The 24,921-nt window shown below is 39.8% G+C and overlaps 1 protein-coding gene across 1 annotated transcript in view; it reads right to left on the bottom strand.

Annotated features, from left to right (window-relative positions):
• The window catches only part of LOC119462048 (uncharacterized), a 110,803-nt gene that overhangs the window by 33,126 nt on the left and 52,756 nt on the right, over window positions 1-24,921 (bottom strand). The window contains exons 47-66 of the mRNA XM_049672404.1: window positions 24,460-24,695; window positions 24,147-24,250; window positions 23,971-24,079; window positions 23,502-23,633; window positions 22,978-23,085; window positions 21,027-21,162; window positions 20,887-20,916; window positions 19,266-19,394; window positions 18,419-18,639; window positions 16,661-16,761; window positions 15,445-15,556; window positions 15,066-15,191; window positions 14,081-14,182; window positions 11,276-11,411; window positions 10,469-10,522; window positions 9,095-9,136; window positions 8,710-8,751; window positions 8,324-8,365; window positions 7,794-7,832; window positions 7,289-7,327 (exon numbers count right to left, since the gene is read on the bottom strand). Coding sequence (XP_049528361.1) covers window positions 7,289-7,327; window positions 7,794-7,832; window positions 8,324-8,365; window positions 8,710-8,751; window positions 9,095-9,136; window positions 10,469-10,522; window positions 11,276-11,411; window positions 14,081-14,182; window positions 15,066-15,191; window positions 15,445-15,556; window positions 16,661-16,761; window positions 18,419-18,639; window positions 19,266-19,394; window positions 20,887-20,916; window positions 21,027-21,162; window positions 22,978-23,085; window positions 23,502-23,633; window positions 23,971-24,079; window positions 24,147-24,250; window positions 24,460-24,695 — 2,040 coding nt within the window. The remainder of the gene's footprint in view (window positions 1-7,288; window positions 7,328-7,793; window positions 7,833-8,323; window positions 8,366-8,709; window positions 8,752-9,094; window positions 9,137-10,468; window positions 10,523-11,275; window positions 11,412-14,080; window positions 14,183-15,065; window positions 15,192-15,444; window positions 15,557-16,660; window positions 16,762-18,418; window positions 18,640-19,265; window positions 19,395-20,886; window positions 20,917-21,026; window positions 21,163-22,977; window positions 23,086-23,501; window positions 23,634-23,970; window positions 24,080-24,146; window positions 24,251-24,459; window positions 24,696-24,921) is intronic.

The following is a 24,921-nucleotide window of genomic DNA, read 5'->3' as shown; positions in this document are numbered from 1 at the left end:
AATAAATGTGTGCAGCTGTGAAGTTTGTTTAGACACACATGAAAATGTAGATTAGATGAGGGCCCTGTTAGTCAGTCTGGCTTGTGAGCACATTTCTCATATTGCCAAGCAACAGATACAGATTAAATTGCATTTTGACAAGATTATTATATGAGAGCTTACCAGTCATGCGCTTAGTGTGCGTGATTTTTTCACTTTCAGTAGGAGTCATTTCTTCACTTTCTGCACGTTGAAAAAAAAAAGTCATATTACGCATAGGGAGTATATTATGCAAATATGTAATGCTTATTCCTATGCTTACTTGTTCCACTTGATTCTGCAAACATAGAAAACAATTCATTATGCAACAGTGATTACAGAAAACCTGCCCAGAATATTAAAAAAAAATTTCTTTGAGACATAATAAATCTTCGCAGATAGTAAAAAAGGATGACTCAACAAATACTATACCATCTGAAAAATAACTATATAGGATTCACTGCAGTTATACTAAAAGTTTCTGCGTGGCCACATTAATTTTTAAAAGCTTCACCAATAATGCTACATGCACAAGCATCTGCTTTGTTTATGGTCAGACTAAAACATGTCATGTCCTCGGTGGCTGGTTTGCAAGTGAATAAAATGTAAATTCATGAAATTCCTACATCAATGTCCCAAGTGCCTGTAGCGATTAAACTGCGCACGCACTAATTTAGAAAAATACACAATGACTTGCCAGTAATCTCATTAGTGTGTGTCACTTCTTCAATTTCTGAAAGTGAACAGATATAAAATAATTGCACAGGGCATAAATGTTCATTCACCAGCTGTCTCTCCTGTTTCAGCACTTTCTGCAAATAAAAAATTACCTTCCAGTAGCACAACGAATATGTGCAGTGGTAAAGTAAGTGTTAAAAACCGAGAAGTTTGTTTGGACACACATGGAAATGTAAACTAGATGAGGACCCTGCTAGCCATTGCTTGTGAGCTCTTGTCTCATGTTGCCAGGGAGCACATAATGTTCCACAGATTAAACTGCATTTTAATAGGAATACTATTATATAGGTGCTTACCAGTCCCGTGCTCAAGGTGTGTCACTTCTTCACTTTCTGTAGGTGTAATTCTTTCACTTCCTATAGGTTGAAAGAAATAAGCCATACTTATGCGTAAAGTGCTCTATACTATGTAAATATGTAATGCTTATTCCTGTGCTTACTTGTTCCACTTGATTCTGTAAACATAGAAAACAACTCACCATGCAACAGTGACTAAAAAAAAAAAACACCTGCCCAGCTGCATAGCATGTATGCAATGAGACATGAAATGACAGTAAGTATGCTCTTCAGAATTTTAACTTTATTTTACGAACTTGAATTATACTCTTCATTCCTTATATACTTTAAAGGGAAAATGAGACATCCATCCATGCAATCGTGCTTTACTTTATAACATAAAATTAAAGTAACATAGCTGTCCTATCATTTGGCTTGCAGCTAATAAACCATAACAGCCCACAAAATGACCAGGAAGTTGCACACAGAAAAAGAAGTGACAGAATTAAAGAATAAATTAAAGAAATGCTGATGTAAAAAAGCGCTGCCCACTGCAAATGCTCATACATGTCAAGCAAAAATTTGTAAAACACTTCTTCACCCAGGCAATGCCAACTTATCCATAATGGCAAGGCCACGTGGGCAAGGCAATGGGCAGGACAGTGCAGTAAGGCAGCTAGCCTACATTAAAGGTTACTTAAACTGGTTAGGGCATTTTGAATAAAAGGTTGTAAATCAGTGCAACTGCTATGACACCCAGATGAAAGCACTGAATTGTTGGTTACAATAAACTTACTGCATGCATTCATTGGCGCAAAGAAAAAAAACAAAAAACATATGCAATATTATTACGCTTTGGTGGGTAAGGAGCAAAGCTGCCAAGGAGAAAAAAGGTATAAAGGGCACTTTATATGCTCCACAAAGACCTTCATAGGCACTGAATATGCCAGGGGGAAGGGGAAAACTTAAGAGGCAGCTTTAGCTAGGGGCCAACTCTGACTTCCCTATTCAAATACAAATACATGTAAAATGCAGAAATCCTTTTACAAGAAAACCTTTGCATTGACTTGAATTATCTTGTTGCATTTTAGAGAAGGTTAAATTCTAGTTACTCTATAAAGCAGAATTTTAATTTAGGCCTGTAATCTTTATATAATAATTCCTAAATATTTTTCAGTTAAAAAAATTGACATCCAAAGTTCAAAGTTTGTAACTCTGCATTCAAATTACATATTGTAACCTGTAGACTGAATCTGTTAAAGCAACCAAAGTGGACAAATTTGATACTATAAATAATTTACAGGTTACGTGATAATGTTAGAATATTTACAAGGGTTTTGCCAAAGTCCTACTAACAAATTATTGGAATATTTCAAAGCAGTGTTTAAACTTTTTCTGCTTTAGATGCCCTATTAGAGGCAGTTTACAAAATTGTGATATTGTTCTTTTAGAGCAGAGTTGCAGCGTTGCAAGTTTGATACACGAGTTCTTTTAACAGCGGAGCTGTTTAAGCCGGGCGTAATGTGTCTGCTGAATCCAAAAATGTGGGCCGATCCTGGCGGCAGTGCAGAAAGGGTCCAAGCACAATGGCACATGCCCCTGAGAAATAAATTACGGTAAATGCAGGGGATGACTTGGTAGTGCTTAGCCTAGCCCAAATATGTAGCCAATACCTTGTGATAGCCAATCAATAGTTAATCGATAATCAATCAATAATCAATAAATTCCAGGAAATGCTGGCGATGACTTGGAAGTGCTTAGCCTAGCCCAAATACGTGGTCGATACCTTGCGATAGCCAGTCAATAGCTAATCGATAATTGATCAATAATCAATAAATTCCAGAAAATGCTGAGATGACTTGGTAGTGCTTAGCCTAGCCCAAATATGTGGCCAATACCTTGCGATGGCCAATCGATAGTCCAATCAATAGCTAATCGATAATTGATTCAATAATCAATAAATTCCAGAAAATGCTGGGGATGACTCAGTAGTGCTTAGCCTTGCCCAAATATGTGGCCAATACCTTGCGATAGCCAATCGATAGCCAATCAATAGCTAATCGATCAAAAGTCAATAGATTCCAGAAAATGCTGGGCATGACTTGGTAGTGCTCAGCCTAGCCCGAAAGCCAAGACTAGCTAGGTGCCCAGCAGCTCTGCCGTCTCTTTAGCATTGCGCCTCCAGTGCAAGCTAGGCAAATTCTTTTTTATTATCACTTAAAATTTTCAACAATTTTTTTAAAAGGACAGTGCCTAAATAAAGAAAAATGCTTCTTGCAATCACTAGATTTGAACTTTTCCTTTAAATGCAACAAATCTCATCAAAATTGATGCAGTGATTGAAAAAAAAATTTTTTTATTTGTCTGTTTCTATGTAATAAGACAGGCACTCCCGTGCTAAAGATTTCTCTTATGTGGAGAAAGTTGCTGTGAGCACTGAAAATTATAAGTGAGAAAATTAAAGTAGTAACAGGAACTCACTTTCCCACCAAGGTGTTGGCTTGATGGAACCACCTGAGAAAAAAATAAGGTATGTTTTTACCTACAACTTTCGTGAAGATCGAGATGTTTACATTATATGGGCACCCGCACACTCCTCCCTTCCTGGGAACGAAATAGTGCACAACCTGGCTCTAGAACTGACGGGCCGAGCAGGTAACGTGCAAATACCAGGAACGGAAAGAGACCGGATGACCAGCTTTAACAAGATCACCAAACACTGTAAATTGGGAAAGGCCCGTTTTCTCTCTGCACACTCCTCGCTAAGTAGACGGCAAGCGACGGCATGGTGCCACTTACAAACAGATACATATCCGAACCCGGTGGCCCACCACCGTTACTATCTGGACCTTTATACCGATAGACGCAGTTTTTGTCAAGAAAAGGCAGACCTACAACATATGATTGGGGTTTGTCGGGCACCCACACAGAATAAAACACATAAGACCACAGAGCAATGGGAGACCACGCTGCTCAGACCCCTGCACCAGAAGACCAACTTTAGGCAATCCAGCAGGCCAAAGATGCCGCCAGGGCCCAAGGGCTCAAGGCCGTCATCTAGGTAGAGAGGCCTAGGTCTCACAAATCTGCTGTACTAAAATAAAACTTATTCCTTCTCCTCCAAAGCAAACCTTGGCATAATTATACTGAAGAAAACTGTACACCTTTCAGCCAATCGTACAGTAACATCTCATCAACACAAAATCAAAGCCGTGGTTCTTTGATATCATCAAGAGACACCTCCTGAAGTAATAAAAAAATGAGAAAATTATTAGTGTGCGCAGTGTGCTGCGAAGAAAAAAAACAGTGTTTTCCGACTGGAAGCAACTGTGGCCCCTAAACGCCTGCCCAAATGAAAGCACAAGGCTGTCAACACTTAATACTTCAGAGATGACCAGTAAACACAGGCAGATCACCACGATTCAGACAATACACAAAAAGGCTAGGAACAACTACCGTAAAATTCCGAGCAAGCGCCCCCCCTCGAGCAAGTCGAAATTACCGGCAAAGTTAGGGGGGGTGCTATCCCGGAACGGCATCAAAAGTCAAGATGGCCACGACAAAATTTTCCCGCAAAAAAAAAAAAGAAGCGCAGTTGGAATAGCATTAAAATTTTATTGAACATGAACTTTATTAAGCCAAAGATTTGTTAGTGGTGTTTATCACTCTCAACACCACCGTTACTCAAAACCACCAAAAGAACTACAGAAAGCGCATCGACGCTGCACCGGCGCGTCGCCGCGACCGGCGACGCGAACATTGGTTATGCAGCTTCTATTCCAGGCAAAATTATGTCCGCGAGAGTAAAGTGACGCGTAATGTTCACTTTATTAAAAACTATGTCCACGGTGAAACGTTTAGCACTAATGAGAGTTCCGATACAAGTGAAGCTCAGCTGCAGTGCATGGCTACCGACGGCGGACAGCGAACCGCGGCTCGGCCATGCTCGCATCGCAGCTGGTGGCGCCGCAAATATCAGCATGTTTTCTTCATCGTGTGAAATTATTGCGAGGAGAGGGCTTTCCCGGAACGGCGCGGAAATTTGAAATTGGCAGTGAAGTTAGGGGGGGGGGGGGCTCTTGCACGGGTGGGGGCGCTTGCTCGGAATTTTACGGTAGTATCTGTGCTTTCCAGAGCTTCCGTGACAAATCACGGAAAGAATATGGAGACCGAGCTATTCAGTTTTTCTTGTTTCTGGGTATAATACGCAAAAGTACACAAAGGTGGCAACACTTTGAGCAGCTTTTCTGCATTTATCAGGCACGGCATAGTTTGGTTTATCAAAATTATATGCAGGCATATTTTACCATTTGTATGAATGAGCGAAGAAATACAGCATGCACAAAATGCATTTAAAATGTTACAAAATATCCACACATTAAAGCAATTTGAAGTCCGAACAATTGGCAATTAGTAATTAGTAATTTCTATAGAATGAACAATAAAGCTACATCAATACATTTGAGTTTAACTACATGGCCCAGAATAAACGTAATATCAGTTTAAACTCATATGGCAGCAAGTTGAAAGCGAGTAGAATCTATGATGTGTTCCCAACTTAAGCTATAGCTGTAACAGTGGCTGGTTCCAAAGTGTACATTTAGATTTACACTATGCTTAGAAAATGGCGACGGATCGAGTGATTTCACATCACACTTAACAGGCATTCTGACCGCTTCCTTTCTGTCCATGCTTCAATTTCTGCTGATAGTACAAAAGTGGTTAGGTGAGATGAGGTGGAAGAAAACAGTTAAGTGATGACTCTAGTCCAAGTCATCCTTGTTTGTAGAGGTGGTGCTTCCTGGTAGTGAAATGACAACGGGTGCCATTGTTACGTGAATGGAGAGATGTAGTTTGGTACGCGTCATAATACATGGGGTGATTATAAGGGCTCGGGAACATTCCCAGCACGTGCATATTGTGTTAGGTTGCTGCCCGCAGTCGTGACAGATGAGAAAAAGCTGCTTTACAGCCCCCTGACTAGCTCCATCAACCCAAAAGCAACATACCAACATACCGTGCAACAAGAAATAAAGACAGCAGAAAGCAATCATTATGCATCTTAAAATTTGTGTGGAGGACCTTTCTGTGTGCATTATAGTGAAAGCAAGAATTTATTAAGGGGGTACACTGCTCTTTGGAGCCAAAATTGGTCGAAATATTTTTTCGCATTCCTTTGCTCCATGTTGGTTTAGAGCATTTATTTGTGCTTGATTGGACCCCTATATCATCCTTGACTGATCTGGCTTTTGCCGTAATCACCATGAACATGTCACAAAATGTTTTTCCTTGTTTTCTCACAACAGAATTTCTCATCATGTCAAAGTTTTGGAGTGATGGTATGTCAGCTTCTACATATCATAATGCAATAATAATTTTTTTGTTTTGTTTTTTTTGTCAGAAAGGTAGACATTTAGAGAATGCAGGGACTTATAATATGAACAAATGTATTATTACAAGAAATTTGAAAAGGTAATAAATTATTCTGGGCATTACTATGGCTTCTTAATTCAAACATTTTGACATGTTATAACTTTGGCCCAAATCAGTGTAGAGCATTCATTCATGTAGCACTACAAAGTCTGATCATTCAACATTATTTAGATATGCGAGCCTCCTTCATAACAACCAGCATTTCACAGAGAGCGCACCTCCAAACTAGTTCACACACACACACACACGCACATGTGTACACGCACACATAAAAACAACAAATTTCTTAATATTTTAAAACTACTTGCTGCACAGGAAAATCCATTGCATATTTATGTCAAGTATGTCAAAATACAAAAGTAATGCAAGTTTGATCAAATGCACTTTTAAATTTAAGAAAAATGTTTGTAAGTGGAGTGCCTTCAAGGCAATTGTAGACGAAGACAATTTCTTTTTTCACGTAAAATGAAGAATGTGGACTACCAGCTGGTGTTCCAGGAGTCTGCCACCACCATGGAGTCTCTGAAAAAGCATGAATTAGAATTAAATCCCAGAAACTGTGAAGTGTCTAAATGTTCAAATGTGCAAGCACAGCACTGAATGTTATACCAAGAGCTGACAAGAGCTGATGTTATTATGTACAAGAATTCTACTGCATGTCAAACTACTTAACAAAAAAAAAAAAAAAAATGCCAGAGACCCTCACGCAATTGACATGTAGGGCCTCGAAAGAAGCACTAAAACATTTGAGAACTAGTTTAAAAGAAACTAGTTCAATCAGCATGTTGGCTTCACATTGTATCGGCAACAAAACAGTCGTTTACCAGTAGTATCCTTGCCTGTTTGATGCTCTGGTGGACTTTCTGAAAGAATCATAATTGTATTGCACAATTACAGTCAACGACCAATTTTCCGGACGCCCAATTTTTCAGACATGCCCTATAATCTGGATGCCTTCACGGCACTGCCATGTACCCCATAGAGTCAATGTATAAGAACGTCTGAAATTTCAGACGCGAGCAATCTTTGCCATCCGATTTTCTGGACTTTTTGCCATGATTGCAGGCCCGAAATGGCATTAATGATCGAAATGATCTAAATGGCCCACCAACGCCGCCATTTCGAACATTTCGCCGTTTCGAAACTGGACACAAATATTCTAGTGCCTGTCAAACATTTCTATAAAATAAATGCCGCAGAAACTCTCATGCAATTGATATAGGGTCTCGAAAGAAGCACTAGAAGCATTTGAGAACTACTTAGAAAGAAACCGGTTCAATCAACTAGCGTGTTGGCATCTTATCGTGACACCAAGAAAGTGCGATTTACCAGTAGTAGCCTTGTCTGTCTGATGCCCATGTGGACTCCCTGAAACAAGAAAAATTGTAAAGTACAATTATGGAATTAGCAACTTATGCAAAAACGTTAACACAGCCCTATACTGCTATGCTCTGATGCCTCAAACTGATCTTTTAAAAGTAAATATCAAAATTGTAGAAGACTGTTTAGGTTATCCTCCTATTTGAAACATTACAACATTTGTTTTATGCTAACATATGGCTCGTTTGCAAAGAAAATTGGTACTGAAATGACTGCCCTGTTCTAATGCAATTGAAAGTGTGTGCTTCACCAAATGTGGTATATATAGAATCCTAAGCTACATAAGACTTTGCCGGGATGAACAGAGCAGTTTGAATTATCCATCAATTCGGATTAAGGGATTTCCAATTATCAAGATTTCACTGTAATTGCACACGTGACAATTTACATAGCACTTCAAAGGTAAAGAAAGCTAATGTCCATGCAGGCATCAAAAGCTTCTGTAGTCACCACATAGTAATTAAGAAAGCCAATTTCACCTGAAGTAGATTTCTCAGGTGTCTCAGACACTGACCAAGTTCCTGAAAAAAGAAAAAGATAACAATTGTAAAATCTGTTAGTAAATGAACTCAGTCATGGGAATGTATGCCCATTTCTCTCATTAATGGGGATATGTGCACACAGGTTCGTGCAGCCCATCACCATACTTTTAAAGCATGTTCAAAGAAACGGTCCGCAGTAAACAAGAAGGCTCATTTCACTTGCTGTATTAATGATTTCTGAGGTGTCTCAGACTCTGGCCAAGTTTCACCTGTACATTAAAGCAGCATTCATTGTTACACTATGAAGTGCCACCTAGCAAGACTAAGCCATGCTCCAGAGGCTAATGCAATCAGCATATAGTAATTAAGAAAGCCAATGTCACCTGAAGTAGCTTTCTCAGGTGCTTCGGACTCTGACGAAGTTTCTAGATAAAAAAAAAGAACAATTGTAAAATCTGTTAATGAATGAATTCAATCATGGAAGTGTATGCCTGTTTCTCTCATTATTGGTGGCATGTTCACATTGTTTCGTGTGACTCATCACCGTACCTTAACAAAATGTTCAAGGAAACAACCCGCAGTAAATGAGAACACTCATTTCACATGCAGTACTACACAATTTCTGAGGTATCTCAGACTCTGGCCAAGTTTCACCTGCACATTAAAGCAGCATCCACTACTACACTACAAAGTGTTGCCTTGCAAGTCTAAGCCATGCACCACAGGCTAATGTAGTAAGCATGCAGTAATTGAGAATGCTAATTTCACCTGAAGTAGATTTCTCAGGTGCCTCAGACTCTGACCAAGTTTCTGAAAAAAGAAAAAGATATCAATTGTGAAATGTTTTAATAAATGAATTCAATCATGGGAAGGCATGTCTCTCTCTCATCAATGGTCATATGTGCACACAGTATCATGTAGCCCATCTTGTATGAAATGCTCAAAGAATCAGCCAATAGTAAATGGGAAGGCTCCTGTCACTTGCAGTACTATATGATTTCTGAGGTGTTTCAGACTCAGGCTGAGTTTCACCTGAAGCAGATGATTTCTGTTTCAGAATTTTTTTGCTTCTACAGGCACTGTTTCTCTAAAGAAGCACTGGATAATACTAATAAGCAGCAAATGTATTAATGCACATTTGTCATTGCAATTTATGTAATAAAAAGATTGATATATACATTGTATTTGCACCACTGAAGTAATGTGTGAAACTTGAGTGCTACACTAGCTACTCGTCTGCATAATATTGGCCGCATATGTTGACACGGTAAAAAGATACTCGCTCATACTCACTCATCAATATTTTTTCAGACTATACACTCACTTAAACTCATGTTTACTCGAATTCATCGGCACTCAGTCATGCTCCTAGTCGCACCCAGACATACTCACCAACATTAACTCACGTTTTTGCTTGCTCTAATTCACACTTACTGGCACCCACTCAAGCTCATACGGGGTGACTCACACTCACCAGCACTTCCTCACATTCGTACTTACACTGGCCGAGTCACTCAGCCATACTCACGTCCACTCATACTCACTGTGACTGACTTTCGTTGATACTTATGTTCACCGGCACTCACTCCTCATTGTGCCGACATCCACTCAAACTCACTGGCACTCACACATATTCACACGCACGTCCAATCGCACCTTTCATCACTCACTCGCACTGTTCTCGGGTCTGTGAAATCAGTGCAGAGCGAATATCAGTCAGTGTACTCATGAGTGAGTATACAAAATTAACCTATGATCGGCAGTGACGTTATAAAGAAATTAATGAGGCACGCTGTAGTGAGGGACTCCGGATTAATTTTGACTACCTGGGGTTCTTTAACATGCACCCAATGCACGATACACAGGCATTTTTGTACTTCACCCCCCCATCGAAATGCGGCTGCCACGGCCGGGATTCGGTCCTGCGCTCTTGGGCTTAGTAGCGCAACGCCATAGCCGCTAATCTACCGCGGCGGGTTCGGTAGTCATATTAGGAGTTACATTAGCACATAAAGAAATGAACTGAGCATGAGTGATAAATCAGGGCTACTTAAGATCCACCTAGATCTGACTGGTTCCCTTCCATGTTAAGTATAATAATGCTAATCAGTGTTAGTGTAAGAAATGAGCAATCATACTTACTCTCCGAATCTGGTGGTCCCGTGTTGGTGCTGGCATCAGTGGTATTCTTTACAGCTTCAAAAAATACACACATATGCATACAATACAGCTTCACTTGGTCAACACAAAGTGGAAGCAATGAATCAAAGCCACTAACAAATTAACAGCTTCAAATCATGACAGATATGAAACAGGGCATACACTTTCACTAAACTAGGCTATCTTAATGAGAAAGCCATGCAAAAACAGGACTGCAGGAGAGAGACACGATGCAGTGCACTTTGAACCTGACTCTTCTGCTGTAAAAGGGTCTGAACTTGAGCTTGTTGGTATGGCTTCGTTATGGAAAAATAGTACGGAAAAAACAGGACAGGAAAGAAAGACAGGACAGGCACCAAATTAAAGTATATTTCTTTAAAGTATATAAAATTAAAGTAATTAAAGTACATTTCTTCTGCAGTGTCAGATTTGTGCAGTTTTCTAATTATGTTCCCACACCAACTAGCCCAAGTCTAAGTTGTGAACTATAATGGTTGAAAATGCAACACTTTTCCTCCCCTGGGAAGTCTAACTCTAAACAAGCAGGATCAAAAGTTGACTTAAGTAGCCATACATTGTAGATGCAAGTACAATGTGATACACATGTAATATGCAAATCTCTGCAATACAGTGATAAGAATCCCACTTATTACTGTTCTGAGACCCCATTGCATACTCTTCACTCATGTGAAGGTAATACCCGAGAATTACCTAACAGTGCAACAAGATGATCAGCCTAAGTAAATAGTTACACCCTGTTGCGCTGCGTAAAGGTGTTGCTTCACCTACCAGTAATCTCTTGTTGAATGTCCCGCAACCTAGGAAAGGCAACACCTCCAGAGGTACAGGAGCCATTAGTATCCTCCAAGTCAAGGTCGAAGACAGCCACACACATCATCGTCACCTTGGTAGACACCCTCGAGATCTGCACATTAAAGAAGCACCCACAGCTACATTACAAAGTACCACCTTTCAAGTTTATGGCTACATGTGTGAACCTTTACATGAGAGCTAGCCTGATTTATGAAAGTTACATTCATGAAAATTTCATTCTAGGCTGATTACAGCATTGCAGTCAAAGTGGCCTATGCATGATAATCAACAGGTACTTCAGAATTTATAGCAGTCTGCAATCCAATATGAAGAGATATTCCACAAGACAAACATAGGTATAAGTTAAACCTAGTTATAATGAAGTTGAAAAAATCGGCAATTTGCTTTGTTATATCAAAATTTCGTTACATTGAAGTTCGTCCTTTTATGCAAATAAGTACAGTCGCCGCTGAATTTTTCTTGCACAGAAAGGGCTGCAAAATTTTCCGAATTATTGGGCAATTGGAAAAAGCAAATCCGAATGATAAAAAAATTAATTTTGTTGAATTTCAGAGACGGCTACGAAAGATGCGGTTTCACGCTGTGTCGACAATATCTTCACATTGGCGGTACAAAGCGAAGGTGGCCACGTTTTTGCGTCCGCTCCACCCCATGCCTGGTTAGTGTCACCTACAGTAGGATGACGCTATCATGAACAGTGCTGGCAGCGAGGAGCGAATGCCTAGTCTGCCCTCTCACTTCAAAGCGTCTCCGAAACTCAGATTCTGCAACCTCCAGTACCAAACATGTGGGAAGACAGCACACATGATGCCACGCCATTTCGGCCCATCTACTCTTGCATACGCGGCAGATTGTAAAGCAAAGTGCATAGGCTGCATATGTGCTCAACCGCGCTGACAGCCAAGCGCAGCCACAGCCATGACAGAAAATGAGATGCGAGCTAACATGTCCCTCTCTTCCTCCCCCCCCCCCTTACCCCTCCCCTTGTGTGCGCTTGATCGCATTACCACGACCCTGCTCCCTTTCCCCTCCTGCTCCCTTTCCCCTTGCTCGCGCAGGAAGACGGTGCTCATCATCAAGCTACCATCTTTCTCGGCTCACCCTCGCATGCTTTCACTTGCACCCAAAGCATATAACACAAAGAGCGCAATATGACCATATCGCACTTGGACTATATACAGAACACGACGCTGCTCCACTTCAGTGGTAGCTCTTGGTCACGTGGTGTGCAATTTGACAGCTGTGTTCGCAAGCAGCTGCTTGTCTAATTCAACCACTTGACTTGACCTCCTGCGTCTGCAGAAGTTTCCATTTATTGTCTCTGTATTCTTTTGCAGTGGCAGTGAAATTTTGTTATATATTGAAATCGTGTATAAATGCACTTCGTTATATTGAGGTTCTAAATACATGTGTTCTTTGGAGAAGATGTTATAAAAAGTTAAATATTTTGTTATATCAAGAGTTTCGTTGCATTGAATTGACATATATCATCATCATTATATTGAGGCTTAACTGCATATCTTAATTTTATTTCATTGCATGAGGGACAACGTACCTCTCTAAGAAGCTAATTCTTGGGCATATTACTGTCATCTCATAAAACCCAAACATGTAAAGATCACAATGTTTGGCCCACCTTGACATACTGGGAATGGCTGCCACGTTTTTTTTTATAAGATCATTTTTTAAATGCGATTAGCGTTACTTGTCTATTTCAGCTGTTTTGAACCTATCCATCTAGCCTCTTATGGCTGCTCAGTGGCCCAAGATGTCTACCTACTTGGGCCACTAGGTATGCTCTCTTGGCCGTGACGCCATCGTGGTCATTCTATCGTCCTCATTCCAGCTTCGTCATCTGACCCTCGTCGTGCTGTCGTCACGCCTTCACCCTGACCCTTCATTGTCACCACTTCATTATCGTCATCTCATTGTCATACTACCTTCATTGATTCATCGACGTCATTCTTTGTTTGTCATTCCATCTTAATCATGCTGTCGTTATTCAATCATTATTTCACCATTGTCAGGCCATTCTCCATTGCCGTACCGCCATCGTCGTGCTGTTGTGGTTGTGCCACAGTCGTCATCCAGCTTCATCATACGGTTGTCGTCATGTTGTTGTTATCATCGTCATACACTCGTCGTCATCTCATTGTCCTCATGTGGTCTTTGTCACACTACTGACGTTACACCATTGTCATTATTTAAGAATCGACATCTCATTGTCCACATACCACCGTCGTTATAGCATTTTGTCGTTCCCTCGACGTCATTCTATCATTGTCACTGCATCAACGTCATACAGTCATCGTAACGCTGCCATGCTCAGGGGCGACCATGGCAATAAAGTGCCACAGGCAAAGTGGGACAATGTCGGAATTTGTCGCACATAGTCAAAGCAATGAAAGTCTCAGAATGACCAGTGCACATGTTAAATAAATGTGACTGCAGAAATACCGTGTGTTGCAACATTGCTCGAATGCTAATCGCATTACTGTCGACAGTCATCGGGGATGAGTTCTCCATAATTTTTCTGTTTATAATCACTACACCTTTAAACTCCACTAAGTGAAATTGTTCAAGCAAGCTGTAATAAAACTCAAGTGTATACTAAGTAAAGCCCACAATAGGATGCCTCTAAGCACTGCATCAGGCCTGCCTCAATCAACAGTAGTGCTTCCAACTCCTCAGTTTCTTTTCTCTTGCATCAAAACACAGTAGCCTTAATCAGCAGACAGACGTACTAAAAAGACAACATACCCTATCTTTGATGGATGCAGTAGTCTCAAACATGAACACATTTCCATCACTGGAGAGACTGCCGTAACTTCCATGGTCTGACACTGTAGCTTCATTACACACCTGTAATTGTCACAAATAAAGCATCCAAAGTCTTTTGCACTCTCTGACTAAAGCATCATCATCATTATTATGATTATTACCCTAATCATATCATGGTCACCAATAGCGGCATACTTGTATTATTGCATTTAGTTAATCACAGGTCCCCTTAATCACTATTTTTTTTAACATGGGCAAATGTTTTTCCTAAACATGAGCAACTGATTTTATAACCAGAGGCAACAGAGGCACCAAGTGAGTCACAAAATTAAAGAGACACTAAAGATTATTTCATACTTCACTTACTTGCTCCCAAAAATTTGAATCTGGATTCTGTACACTATGTTTCAAGAATCCTATGCTCATTTAAGTTCATGATCTTTTCAGTGTGTGGGATTAAAATAGGTGCTTGTACTCCCAATGCTTCTGGTAACATTATAATAGTAGATGCTACCAAAAGCACATGGTGCCTTCGATTTAGATTGTCCTCATTACATTAGCATAGCAAGCTAGAGCTAACCAAAATAGAGGTGAATGAGGAGACACCTGCAAATGACGCACATGGCCCTTTGCCTGAGTAAACACTCTCCTGACATCTCTCCTGTGCTAATTGACACATACTGTAAGTGACACTTCATTTTCCCACCTAAAAGGATAAAAATAAAAAAGCACAGTGCACATGAATGTTACTCACAACTGACATCACAATAAGTAACTTACCATCCAATGAACAGTTGACAGCTGCTGTCGCAATTAAACTGGACAAATTAAGATCATTGCCTGCTATATTTAGAGCACTGTAACAAACTACAGCACAAAAACTTTATGCCTATTATATGCCACTGCAATCCTTTCATGCAAACACAATAATGTACAATTCTGTTGTACTGTTGTGGCACTTCACCTGATTGTAGTTTGCCCATTCCTCTCGACGACAGGAAGTGTTCTTCACATCATAAAACACTCTGACAGCCATGTTGAATGAGATGCACGGTGTAGTTGCCGAGCCGGAGCCAAGCTCAATCTTTTGCTGAAATGGTAGAAGACAGCTTTAAATTAAAAGCTGAAATGAACAGAATAAATAAATAACTTCACAATGATACTTAAAAATTTTTCAATTTTGCTCAACATTAACACTTATAATGCCAAGGCCATAATTACTTATGCTATAGTGTCCACTTGTGTCCTCCTAGAGCGATTCCTCATCGATTTACTGCAATATGCTTTCAAAGAGTGTAATTTTTTCATCCTCAAACTGCAGCTGTAGGAAAAACAATTTGTACCATGACAGTGCTGTCTTCATCTGTTTGCGGCCTTGATGGATAATTCACTTTGCAAGGTTCTTCACAACAGCTTTTCCTGGGATGTGTGATGAACACCATGAGTGTGCATTTCCTGCAGCACAATATAAAACATACATTACACCTGCTGCCCCCTTCCCCTCCCCCCCCCCCCCCCCGATCTCTTGCGCTAATCAACACAATCTCCTGAAGATGTCTATAACTATGACTGAACTTGACTTACCCCCCTTACTTATAACTATGACTGAACTTGAACCCCCCTTACGGCCTTCGCAAAGGGAGTGTTTGCCACTGGCGACCACCGCTATTCAGCGGCTCTGTCCACCAACCCCTATTCTGCCACTCACTCATACTGTGCTGAGGCACATTCATTTATGCTACGTGATACCTAGGTAAGAGTGTGCGAATAGCAATATTTTAGACTTAATCAAATATGAATCGAATAGTGCCAGAAGCAAAGCGAATCAAATATAGAATACTTTTCTAATAATGAGCAGTCATTTTCACAATTGATGTAAAACAGTATTCACATCCTAGTATTCATAAGATTAGCAACTTTCTCTCATTACATTGTACATTATCAAGCGTTGTTTATCAAAATGCATGAATGGAGCATTAGGAACAATTAAGCAGTTTGTTGGTATATACAAGACTTTTCGGAGAGTGCAAATTCCCTGTAATGTAGCCAGTTGCACTACGTAACCTGTAGCACTACATAAGTTCTCTAGTTTTATGCGTATGTTTTGCCCGCAGGAATGAAAATTGTTGTACTTGTACTCCATTCTTATGCTTGACCGTGCACAGTTGACATTTTAAAATATTCTAAAACTATTAAAATAATATTCGTATTTACAAACAGTGACTATTCGATTCAAAGACCGAATCGAATAGTGTCCTATTCGATTCATTGTGCTGAAAGTTTCGAAGATTCACATGCCCCTAATAAGTGAGCCCCTTCTCAGTTCTGTGGCACTTTCACCCTCTCCCTATCCCCATCTTGTTGCTCTCTCCCACCTTTCCTCCTCCACCATTATTCAATTAGATAGCCGAATGTCTCACTTAAAGCTATGTCAAAAACATGAGTATGTGAGTGCTTAGCATTGCATAAGGATGTTTGCATCTGAACTAGAGAAGGCCGACAGCAACAATTACAGCTGCGCATTTTATTACAGCCTTGTGTCTTGTTACAGGTACTTACCCAGAAAGTGATTTCACTAGTTCAACGTTGGTAGTTCTGTAGTCTATGCCAACAAGAAGCATCTGCTGCAACTTGTGGGTTGAAATATGTTCCCATGTTTTCTGCGAGAAATCCAGGACAAGGGCAGGTTCACAGTGGAAATAAAAATACCTTTTTTATTACTAAACCTTCTAGTGCATTGGAATCAAACACAGGTGAGAACAAAGATCTATAAGTGAAGCAAAATGTAGCCATTGGCATCAATGACTGCCATGCAGAGCTTGAACAACATCTGCAGGTTTTTGTTGAGGTGCTGATTGGAGTTGGCCATGTGTCCTGATCAGATTTGGTCATCACATCAAAAATGGCAGCCGTCAATAAGCCCATTGGTATTTGCTTGTGCTATCTTTATTGATTTGTATGTTAGGTTAGATTATTGATATTTATTTGCTCTCAAGGCTGTTGGATTACAAAGACAAATGGGCAAATCAAACGAGAAAAAAATTGCGATGTAACATTTATAATACTAATTGACAATAGCTGTGTCGAAGGCGATGCCTGCAGTATGCAAGAAAGCTGCCCATTAGCCTGCCTCCAATCCATGCCACTATATATACGCTACTGTCCAGTGAGTTCAAGCTCAACAAGTTAGGGGCTGTGTGTTGCGACAGCATCACCGAAATCTTTAACCAGCTTCTATGGGGCCCAAAAGATGTGTACAGGAGAAACAGGGCGCAATAGCATGACCCTTGTTGTTGACTTCTTATGACTGTCACAGAAGGTGGAAATGTTTTTTTTTTTTTGGAACCTTTAGAACCCTACTGGTTCCCCATTCGATTTCAGTATTTGACCATTATAGAGAAAAAAAAGTGGCAAGGCCATAATGATTTATGCTATATCTACAACTTTTATATAACTTATATATATATTGCAGCCCACTGTTTTACTCTGCTTTGCTGCTGATGAAATAGTGTCCAAAATACGCAATGAAGAGAGTTTCGCCAAATTTATTTATATATTTATTTGAGAATACTGCAGCCCTTAAGAGCTGCAGTTTATTGACAATGCACAACTCTGCAAACACGCACAATCGCTACTAACAGCGGCTCGACCTGTACGAGGTGTCCAAATAGAAATGTGCCAAGCATCTCAAGACGCTGGCTTGCCCGCAACAAATTCATAACGGCGTTCTATGCTGCTTGTCGATGCATGCGTATATGGCGTAATGGTTTCAATGTTGGGCTTCTGTGCTAGAGGTGTTCCAATCCTGCCGGTGGATGATTTTATATGTTTATTTAATTACTTATAACACAGTACTTTGTTGAAAATGACGAATTTACAAAGTCGAAGAGACGTTTAAAGCCAGAAAGACGAACTTTAGGCAAATCTATGAACTTCCCATAATTCCCATGCTGGCTGAACCGCCCTGACTGCAGCTCCCGGTAGATACTAGTGCCAGAGTTTCTTCTAGAAATTATTGTATGAAACTCTATGTATTGGGTGGTTTCTTAGCTTTCCTCTTGCTACGCCAGGTGTCAGCACATGCCTTACTAGTTTACTTTGCCTCATCATAGAGGGCGCGGGAGTTTTGAGGCACGGACATTGAAAAATCTATGGGAGGGTAGACATATACTGCTCCGCTGTAAAAAAAAATGCTACCAAGAAAGCACAGCATTAAGTGGCTATAAGAGTTATAGAAGATTAAAAGATTATAACAAATAAGCATTACTAAATAAGTATAAGATGATCAGTGGCCATTACCTCTGACAGACAGCTTACCTTGATTATTGATTCAAACTTCACGTTGTCAGTTTTGTTTGGAATATTCATAAAGGCCAGACCATTTTGATGTGTTTCTTGGAGCCATTTTGTGCTTGACACCAAGAAACCAGTGAAAGCATGGTGCACGTTAATATTGAAGAAACTGATGAGGTCTATTTCACTCAGGAAATGCATTCCACTGTTCATTGCAAGGTTGGAAGCTGCATAAAATGCTGCACCTAAAGAAAAAATATGTAGCTCATGAGTAGGTATGAGTTATTACAAGCTTAATTAACTCATTATCAAATATGATATCTCAAATAATGTATTCATAAGTAACATACCACATAGTTGATGCCTTGATGGCACAGATATACATAAAGTTGTCTGTTGATAATAATGGTGTTTCACAGTGCTCACATAGTAATGCATGGTTATGCAAACTTGGTTAAATGAAATTAAAATGTGCCAATACCAATGTCTTCAAAGCTATAACTGATGCTGTACATGCTTTGCTGTGGCTCTTTATGTCGTAAAGCCGTAATTATTATTAATTACTATTATTTATTTATGTTGTGAAAAAATAACACCCCTGGCATTACCATAATTCCAACCAAGAAGAAGGGCTTCTTGCCACAGCATTTACATTTATTTCAATGATCAACTGGGTTTTCTAGGTATCGGCTGCTAAGCTAGAGTTAGCCCATGAGCACGATGACTGCTCATCCATCTGCTCTCACACTCGCACACGAACAACCACAACTGGTCAGGTCCGATTTTCAAGACATGCCACAAATGGGGCGTCAACAAATATGAATGTCTTCAACAAAGCTACAAACCTCTGTAAGAAAAACAAGTGGCTTACCATCTCCAGCAACAAAAGTGTGTTCGCTGCTGAGACGGTATAGTACACTAGAGTACACCAGGTGAGTGCAGAGGCCTCCAGGCAACATCTTGATAAGTGGTGCCCTGTCCACCACACATATTAAGATACCTGCACAACAAGCACGGTCCAGGCATTTGAGTAAAGATGTGTTGATGCTGATGGCTAATTCTGAAAGAAGCCCATTCACTGAAAAACACCTTAACAACCTCTATGTGCTTCGTGACCTTTTTATAGTATTGTGTGCTCCCAGCAATATAATCTGTACAGTACACTGGATAACTTTACAAGAGCGATACCGGACCATCTAGGGTTAGTGGCGAATGTAGTGCATCACTTCAGCATAAAGAGCAGGGTCTACCAATTCTTCCCTGTTTAGCACAAATACCCAAAGAAATTTAAATAGATTATGAAGCACATACTATATGTAGATATCAGAAACCAGAGAACACAATGTACAACAGTTTTTGGAAGATGTGTGTGTTGCTGGAGTTGCTTCTCCCTGATTTTGACATGACACAAATACACATCCTGGCTAGGTCATTAAGTGTACCACAGTCTCGTGCAAGACCTCTTCTTTTCCACATTCAGGTTGCAATTTTTATGAACTCCATCTTCTTTTAGTACTTGGGAATGTTCTATGCTACAATGTCAATTAGCCTTCACTCCTTTCAATGGAATATATATTTAATTGGTGGTATGAGTCAACATTTTTTTGCAGGCTGAATTTATTAGATCGCATGTCCTGCATTCAGTTTTTCTCAGTGATATGTACCAGCTATAAAGAATGTAGGAACAAAAGAATATATTGGCATACAATGGCAGCTTTCTGCAATGCATTCCAGCTACAATTTTGTTGTAAACAACAACACATGTTTCTGGTCTCTTCAAGCACAGCAGTGCATAGGATACCCTAGCAACAAGACCCAAGTTTCATTCAGGTGTTTCGACAACAATGGTGGAGTGGTATCTTTTGCATGGTTGCTGGAATAAGCAGAGTTGGAAATCTTGAGGCAATACCTAAGCAGATACAATTTATCTCTATGACTGTGGAATCATGCGAGAATACGAAAAACGAAACATGTACAGTGGAAACTGGTGCTTTGACATCAGGTAACACCGAAACAAAAGGTGAAGTGCATTCATTATTCTCTTTCATGAAATGCATTAAATGTGGTCACCTTCAAGTGCACACATGGAGACAAAAAGTTTAAAGAGCTTGGTTAAATGCCGAAAAAAATTAAAAGAGGAAAAAAAAAAAAGCATGACCTGACTTAAATTCAGTTAGAACAGTAATGGTACTTGTAGCTTCAGTTTAGAATTCGTTATCTTAAGCTTTTCATGTGAAACTGGTTGCTCATTTAAAACATTTTCTGGCTGACATGCATTGCAGCACAGATTTAATTTAACGACTGCAAAAAAAAAAAAAAAGGCAGGCCTGGTGCAGCATGAAGCAACGCATGCTTTTGTGACACAGTTGGCGCAGCACTTCCAATGCTAAAGTAATAGGCTACTGCAAAAAGCACAGAGTGACAACTTTTTTGAAGTCTGAATGAGTCATTACTATTGGCAGACATTTGACTAGCCCTTTTTCCAAGCTTACCATTTGTCAGCGAAGTATGTGGCACAATTTCTGTGGAAAGAGAAAATGAAGTGGAAGAAAAAAGAAACAGAAGAAAGATGAGTACAGAAGAGCTTTGTTAGGGAAGCATCAAAGTCTTGAAAGGCCAACACAGATCTTACCTGCACCTCCATACTTGGCAATAGCAAGCATCCTGGAGGCAGCAGGTCGAGCAGAGCACTCATGATTCCAGTCTTCCCTTTCGATAGCAGTGGCCATTACACACATGTTAGGGGTGATTTGCTGGAGCTTAGATAGCTGCAACAAAAATATCACCTGGTTGTGCTTTGTCCTATCTGAACTAGACTATGCAAAGACAATGCAATGATGCAGCAATTAGCAGGAGGGCTAAATTGTTAGCAGGAGTACTATATTATAATAATATAATAATAAGCAACCATCAGCTCAGCAATGCATGCTTGGTGTTTTGCAACAAAGCAGCAGCTGAACTTTTGTAGACACTATGATGGAATCTGCTGAATTCTTATAATCAAATGGTTGAACCACCTGGATTTTATCATCTTGTGGACAGAATTAATCTAGAATTTGATCACTTGGGATTGACCCTAGTCACTTCACCACCTATGGCACTCAAATCACAGCACGCAGTTGCTTTTGCAATGATGCACTAATGAAATGCGATCATAGTGGCCACGCACTGAACCTGGACCATCACACTTGGTACATAACAGCTGTCTAGTTGCCGTGGTAGGTATGGTCTTGCAGGTGACAATATTGGTCTGCAGCCATAGTGAGGATCGCAAGAAGACTCATACTGGGTGTCTCACCTCTAAATAAACATAGACAGATGTGATGCAAAGAAACACACTCACTTCACTAAACTTACTTACGTGCTTGGAACAATAGAATTCAACTAGCTAAATATTGAAGCATGCAGGATTCGTATAATATCTGCACGGTTCCCACAGCACAAGAATTTCGATATACTGGGTTTTTAAAGGTTCGAATTTTTAAAAAATTGCCTGTGGCACACAGCACAATTCCAACCCTTGATTTAAATTACTTGATGAGGCAGCCATTAGTTCTACGAGAAATCAAAATGCTTAGTTGAACTGTTAACATAATTATGCTAATTGACTCTTTAAATAATTGCTTTATGGCACATATTTCAATTTACGAATTTTAGCTGGTAAGTTCGCAAGGCGTATTCACTGGGAATGAATTCTCAGGACTGCACCAGTTTTGAGATATTAATTTTCAAAGTGTCCGTTGAAATGCATTGGAGTGCCAATTCTTTTAAGAAAGTGATTTTTTACGTATTGAAGCACAAAAATAACTAACACCAATGCATTTTGTTGGACACTTTGAAACTGAATATCTCAAAACTGGTGCAGTCCAGAGTATTAGTTCCAGTTAAGTAGACACGCTTTGCGAACTCACCGGCTATAATTCGTAGATTTAAACATGTGCCGTAAAACAATTAAATAAAAAGTTCGTGAGGGTAATTATGTTAATTACATTTAATTGGTCATTTTAATTTCTTGTAGAAGTAATGGCCACCTCATCGAGTAATTTAGATAAGGATTAGAATTGCGCTATCTGACACAGGCAATTTAAAAAAAAATTGGACCTGAACAAACACCTTGTATATATTACAAGCAAACAAGAAAGAAACAGACAATACAAGGAAAGCAGCCAATGTTCTGAGTTTTCTTTTTCATTCTATTGAGGCTGTAAGAACTACTAAACAGCAAAGCTCAGTACCTTCAATTTGCACACTTCATTCTCCACAATTGTTTCTTGCACCACAATGCATTGTACTAATACAAAGGCTTAAAACTTGGTATGCTGAAGTTAATCTGAAAAGCACTGCCAACACAATATATTGTCCCTACAGTACCTCCACTAAAATGCCACGGGAAACGGTATAAATGAAAATATATTAACAAACTATTTACAATGAGCTGCAGCAATGCCAAGATGGCAGAGAAAGAATCTTTTACAAACGTTGTTTTCTTCACCCCAGTGACCAACGTTGTCTTTATCACATTGCTCGCAGTCTCGTGACAATATAACGGTGAACAGCTTCTCTGCAAATTTGTACTCGCGCACCTTTTTTTCTATGCTGGTTTCGTCTTCAAAAACGAGCATACTCTGGCTGGTCTTCAAGTATGCCGAGGTTGCAGTAGATCCCCTTTCGCCAGGCTCATCAGGACATGTCTGGATTGTGAGAAACAAAGCAGCAGCAAGGAAATAGAGATAAGCCATGTAAACAGTTCCAAGCTGCAACGTACTATATAGAATTGTTAAACACGGGCAGCTCCATTTAGCTGGCAGTTTGTAAGCAAGCATTTCGCAAGGTGCAATTGCGCATTAATTGATACCCTGCCAGGAATAAAAATGTAGACCAGTAAAAAAATGTATCAAGAGCACAGGGTAGCTTGAATGTCTTACTGGTAAAGCATTTCTTTAATATTTTCAGGCAGAATTGTTGTGTAAGTTTTCGCCATTTGTATTTCAAGTAAGCAAGTACATTAGAATGAAAGAATACTTTCCAAATAAAAAAAAAAAAATCACTTCACGTTCAGAGTGGGGAAAGCAATATTAATGTGTAAAAAGAGAGAAGTAATGCTTACTGCTGAAAACTTTGTCCAGTGTTCCTTGGCGCAGTCTTGACCAAAATCAGAACTCCCACTTTCTAGCTCATATTTGCGAACGGCCAAATTCAGTGTGATGCACGGAACAGATTCACCTTCCTTTTTGTTTTTCTAAAGCAAGTGAAGAAAGCAAGGGAGAGCATTATTGTCTCGTTTCCAAGTATTAGCTTTAGCATCTCAAGCCCACACAATTTTCTCAATATTTACAATATGCAATAATAATAATAATAATAATAATAATAATAATAATAATAATAATAATAATAATAATAATAATAATAATAATAATGTTTTTAACTATTATTAGATATTGTAAATATTGAAAAAATTGTGTGAAGTAAGTGCTCTTTTAGATATTGTAATATTTACAATATCTAAGAGAACACTTACTTCACCAGGGAAAAGGGCAATACCATGGTTTAGGGTGAATGCTCAAAATCGCACTTACAAAGAATGTCTTGTCCAGCATGTCCAAGTCTTGATAGACGATTGGCATAATTTTACAGTGAGGAGATGGTACATAAGGATTGGTGTATAGGATTAGCCGGTCACATGAGCTAAAAAAACATTTTTCCATAAGTTACTCTTTATCTGATGAAAACTGCGTAAAAGATTGCAACATACCTCTTCAACTTGAGCAAAGGATCAAAACTTGTGTTATAGCCCACACTCTGGACAGCAAGATACAGTTTCAGATGCATTTTTGTGTGAAGGTAGTTTCGAATGTCCTGCAACAAGAGCTCCAAGTCAGTAGTTTGAACAGCGCTTATCTAGGACACTGCTCCATTATTTCCCTTTCTCTTTCCTTTGGTCAATAAGCATATTCAAAGAACCATAATTTTGCAGGCCAGGTAGCTGTACATGATGATTCTAATGAGCACAAGCTTCGATAACCCACTGATTGAGGGGTGCAAGTGACAGCCAAGTAAGGACTTACCAATGATACATCATAGAGGCTATCCAAGTGGACCACTGACGTGGCAAGTAGCATCACTCCATGAAGGGTCTCAAGCGGCTGATCCCTCGAGATGCTGTACATCAGGCGAGATACACCGTCATGTAAAAAGGTCTCACGCAGCTGTGTCAGCAAGTGCGAATGCATGGGTGCTGTTGCAATAATGAGGTGTTGGACGTTGTACTGCTTGAGTGTCAGGAACTGGTACAGGCCAGCATCTAAGCAAAATAATGGTGAGCTTTAATAAGGTCTGTGGTTATGCAAATGTTCAAAATAGTAAGCTAACAGTAGCAATGAGAAAACAACACAAATGCCCAGCAGAGCTAAAGGCACCACACTACAATGGCACGGCAATGTGAAGTAGCCTTCACGTGGTCGTAAAGGGTACTTCAGCTGTACCCTTCAGCTGGTCTGCTAAGTTACACAGACCAAACCAGAGAATCA

Source organism: Dermacentor silvarum, chromosome 8 (genome assembly GCF_013339745.2).
Source record: "Dermacentor silvarum isolate Dsil-2018 chromosome 8, BIME_Dsil_1.4, whole genome shotgun sequence".
Classification (NCBI taxonomy): Eukaryota; Metazoa; Arthropoda; class Arachnida; order Ixodida; family Ixodidae; genus Dermacentor; species Dermacentor silvarum.
This window is presented reverse-complemented; position numbering and strand designations above follow the sequence as displayed.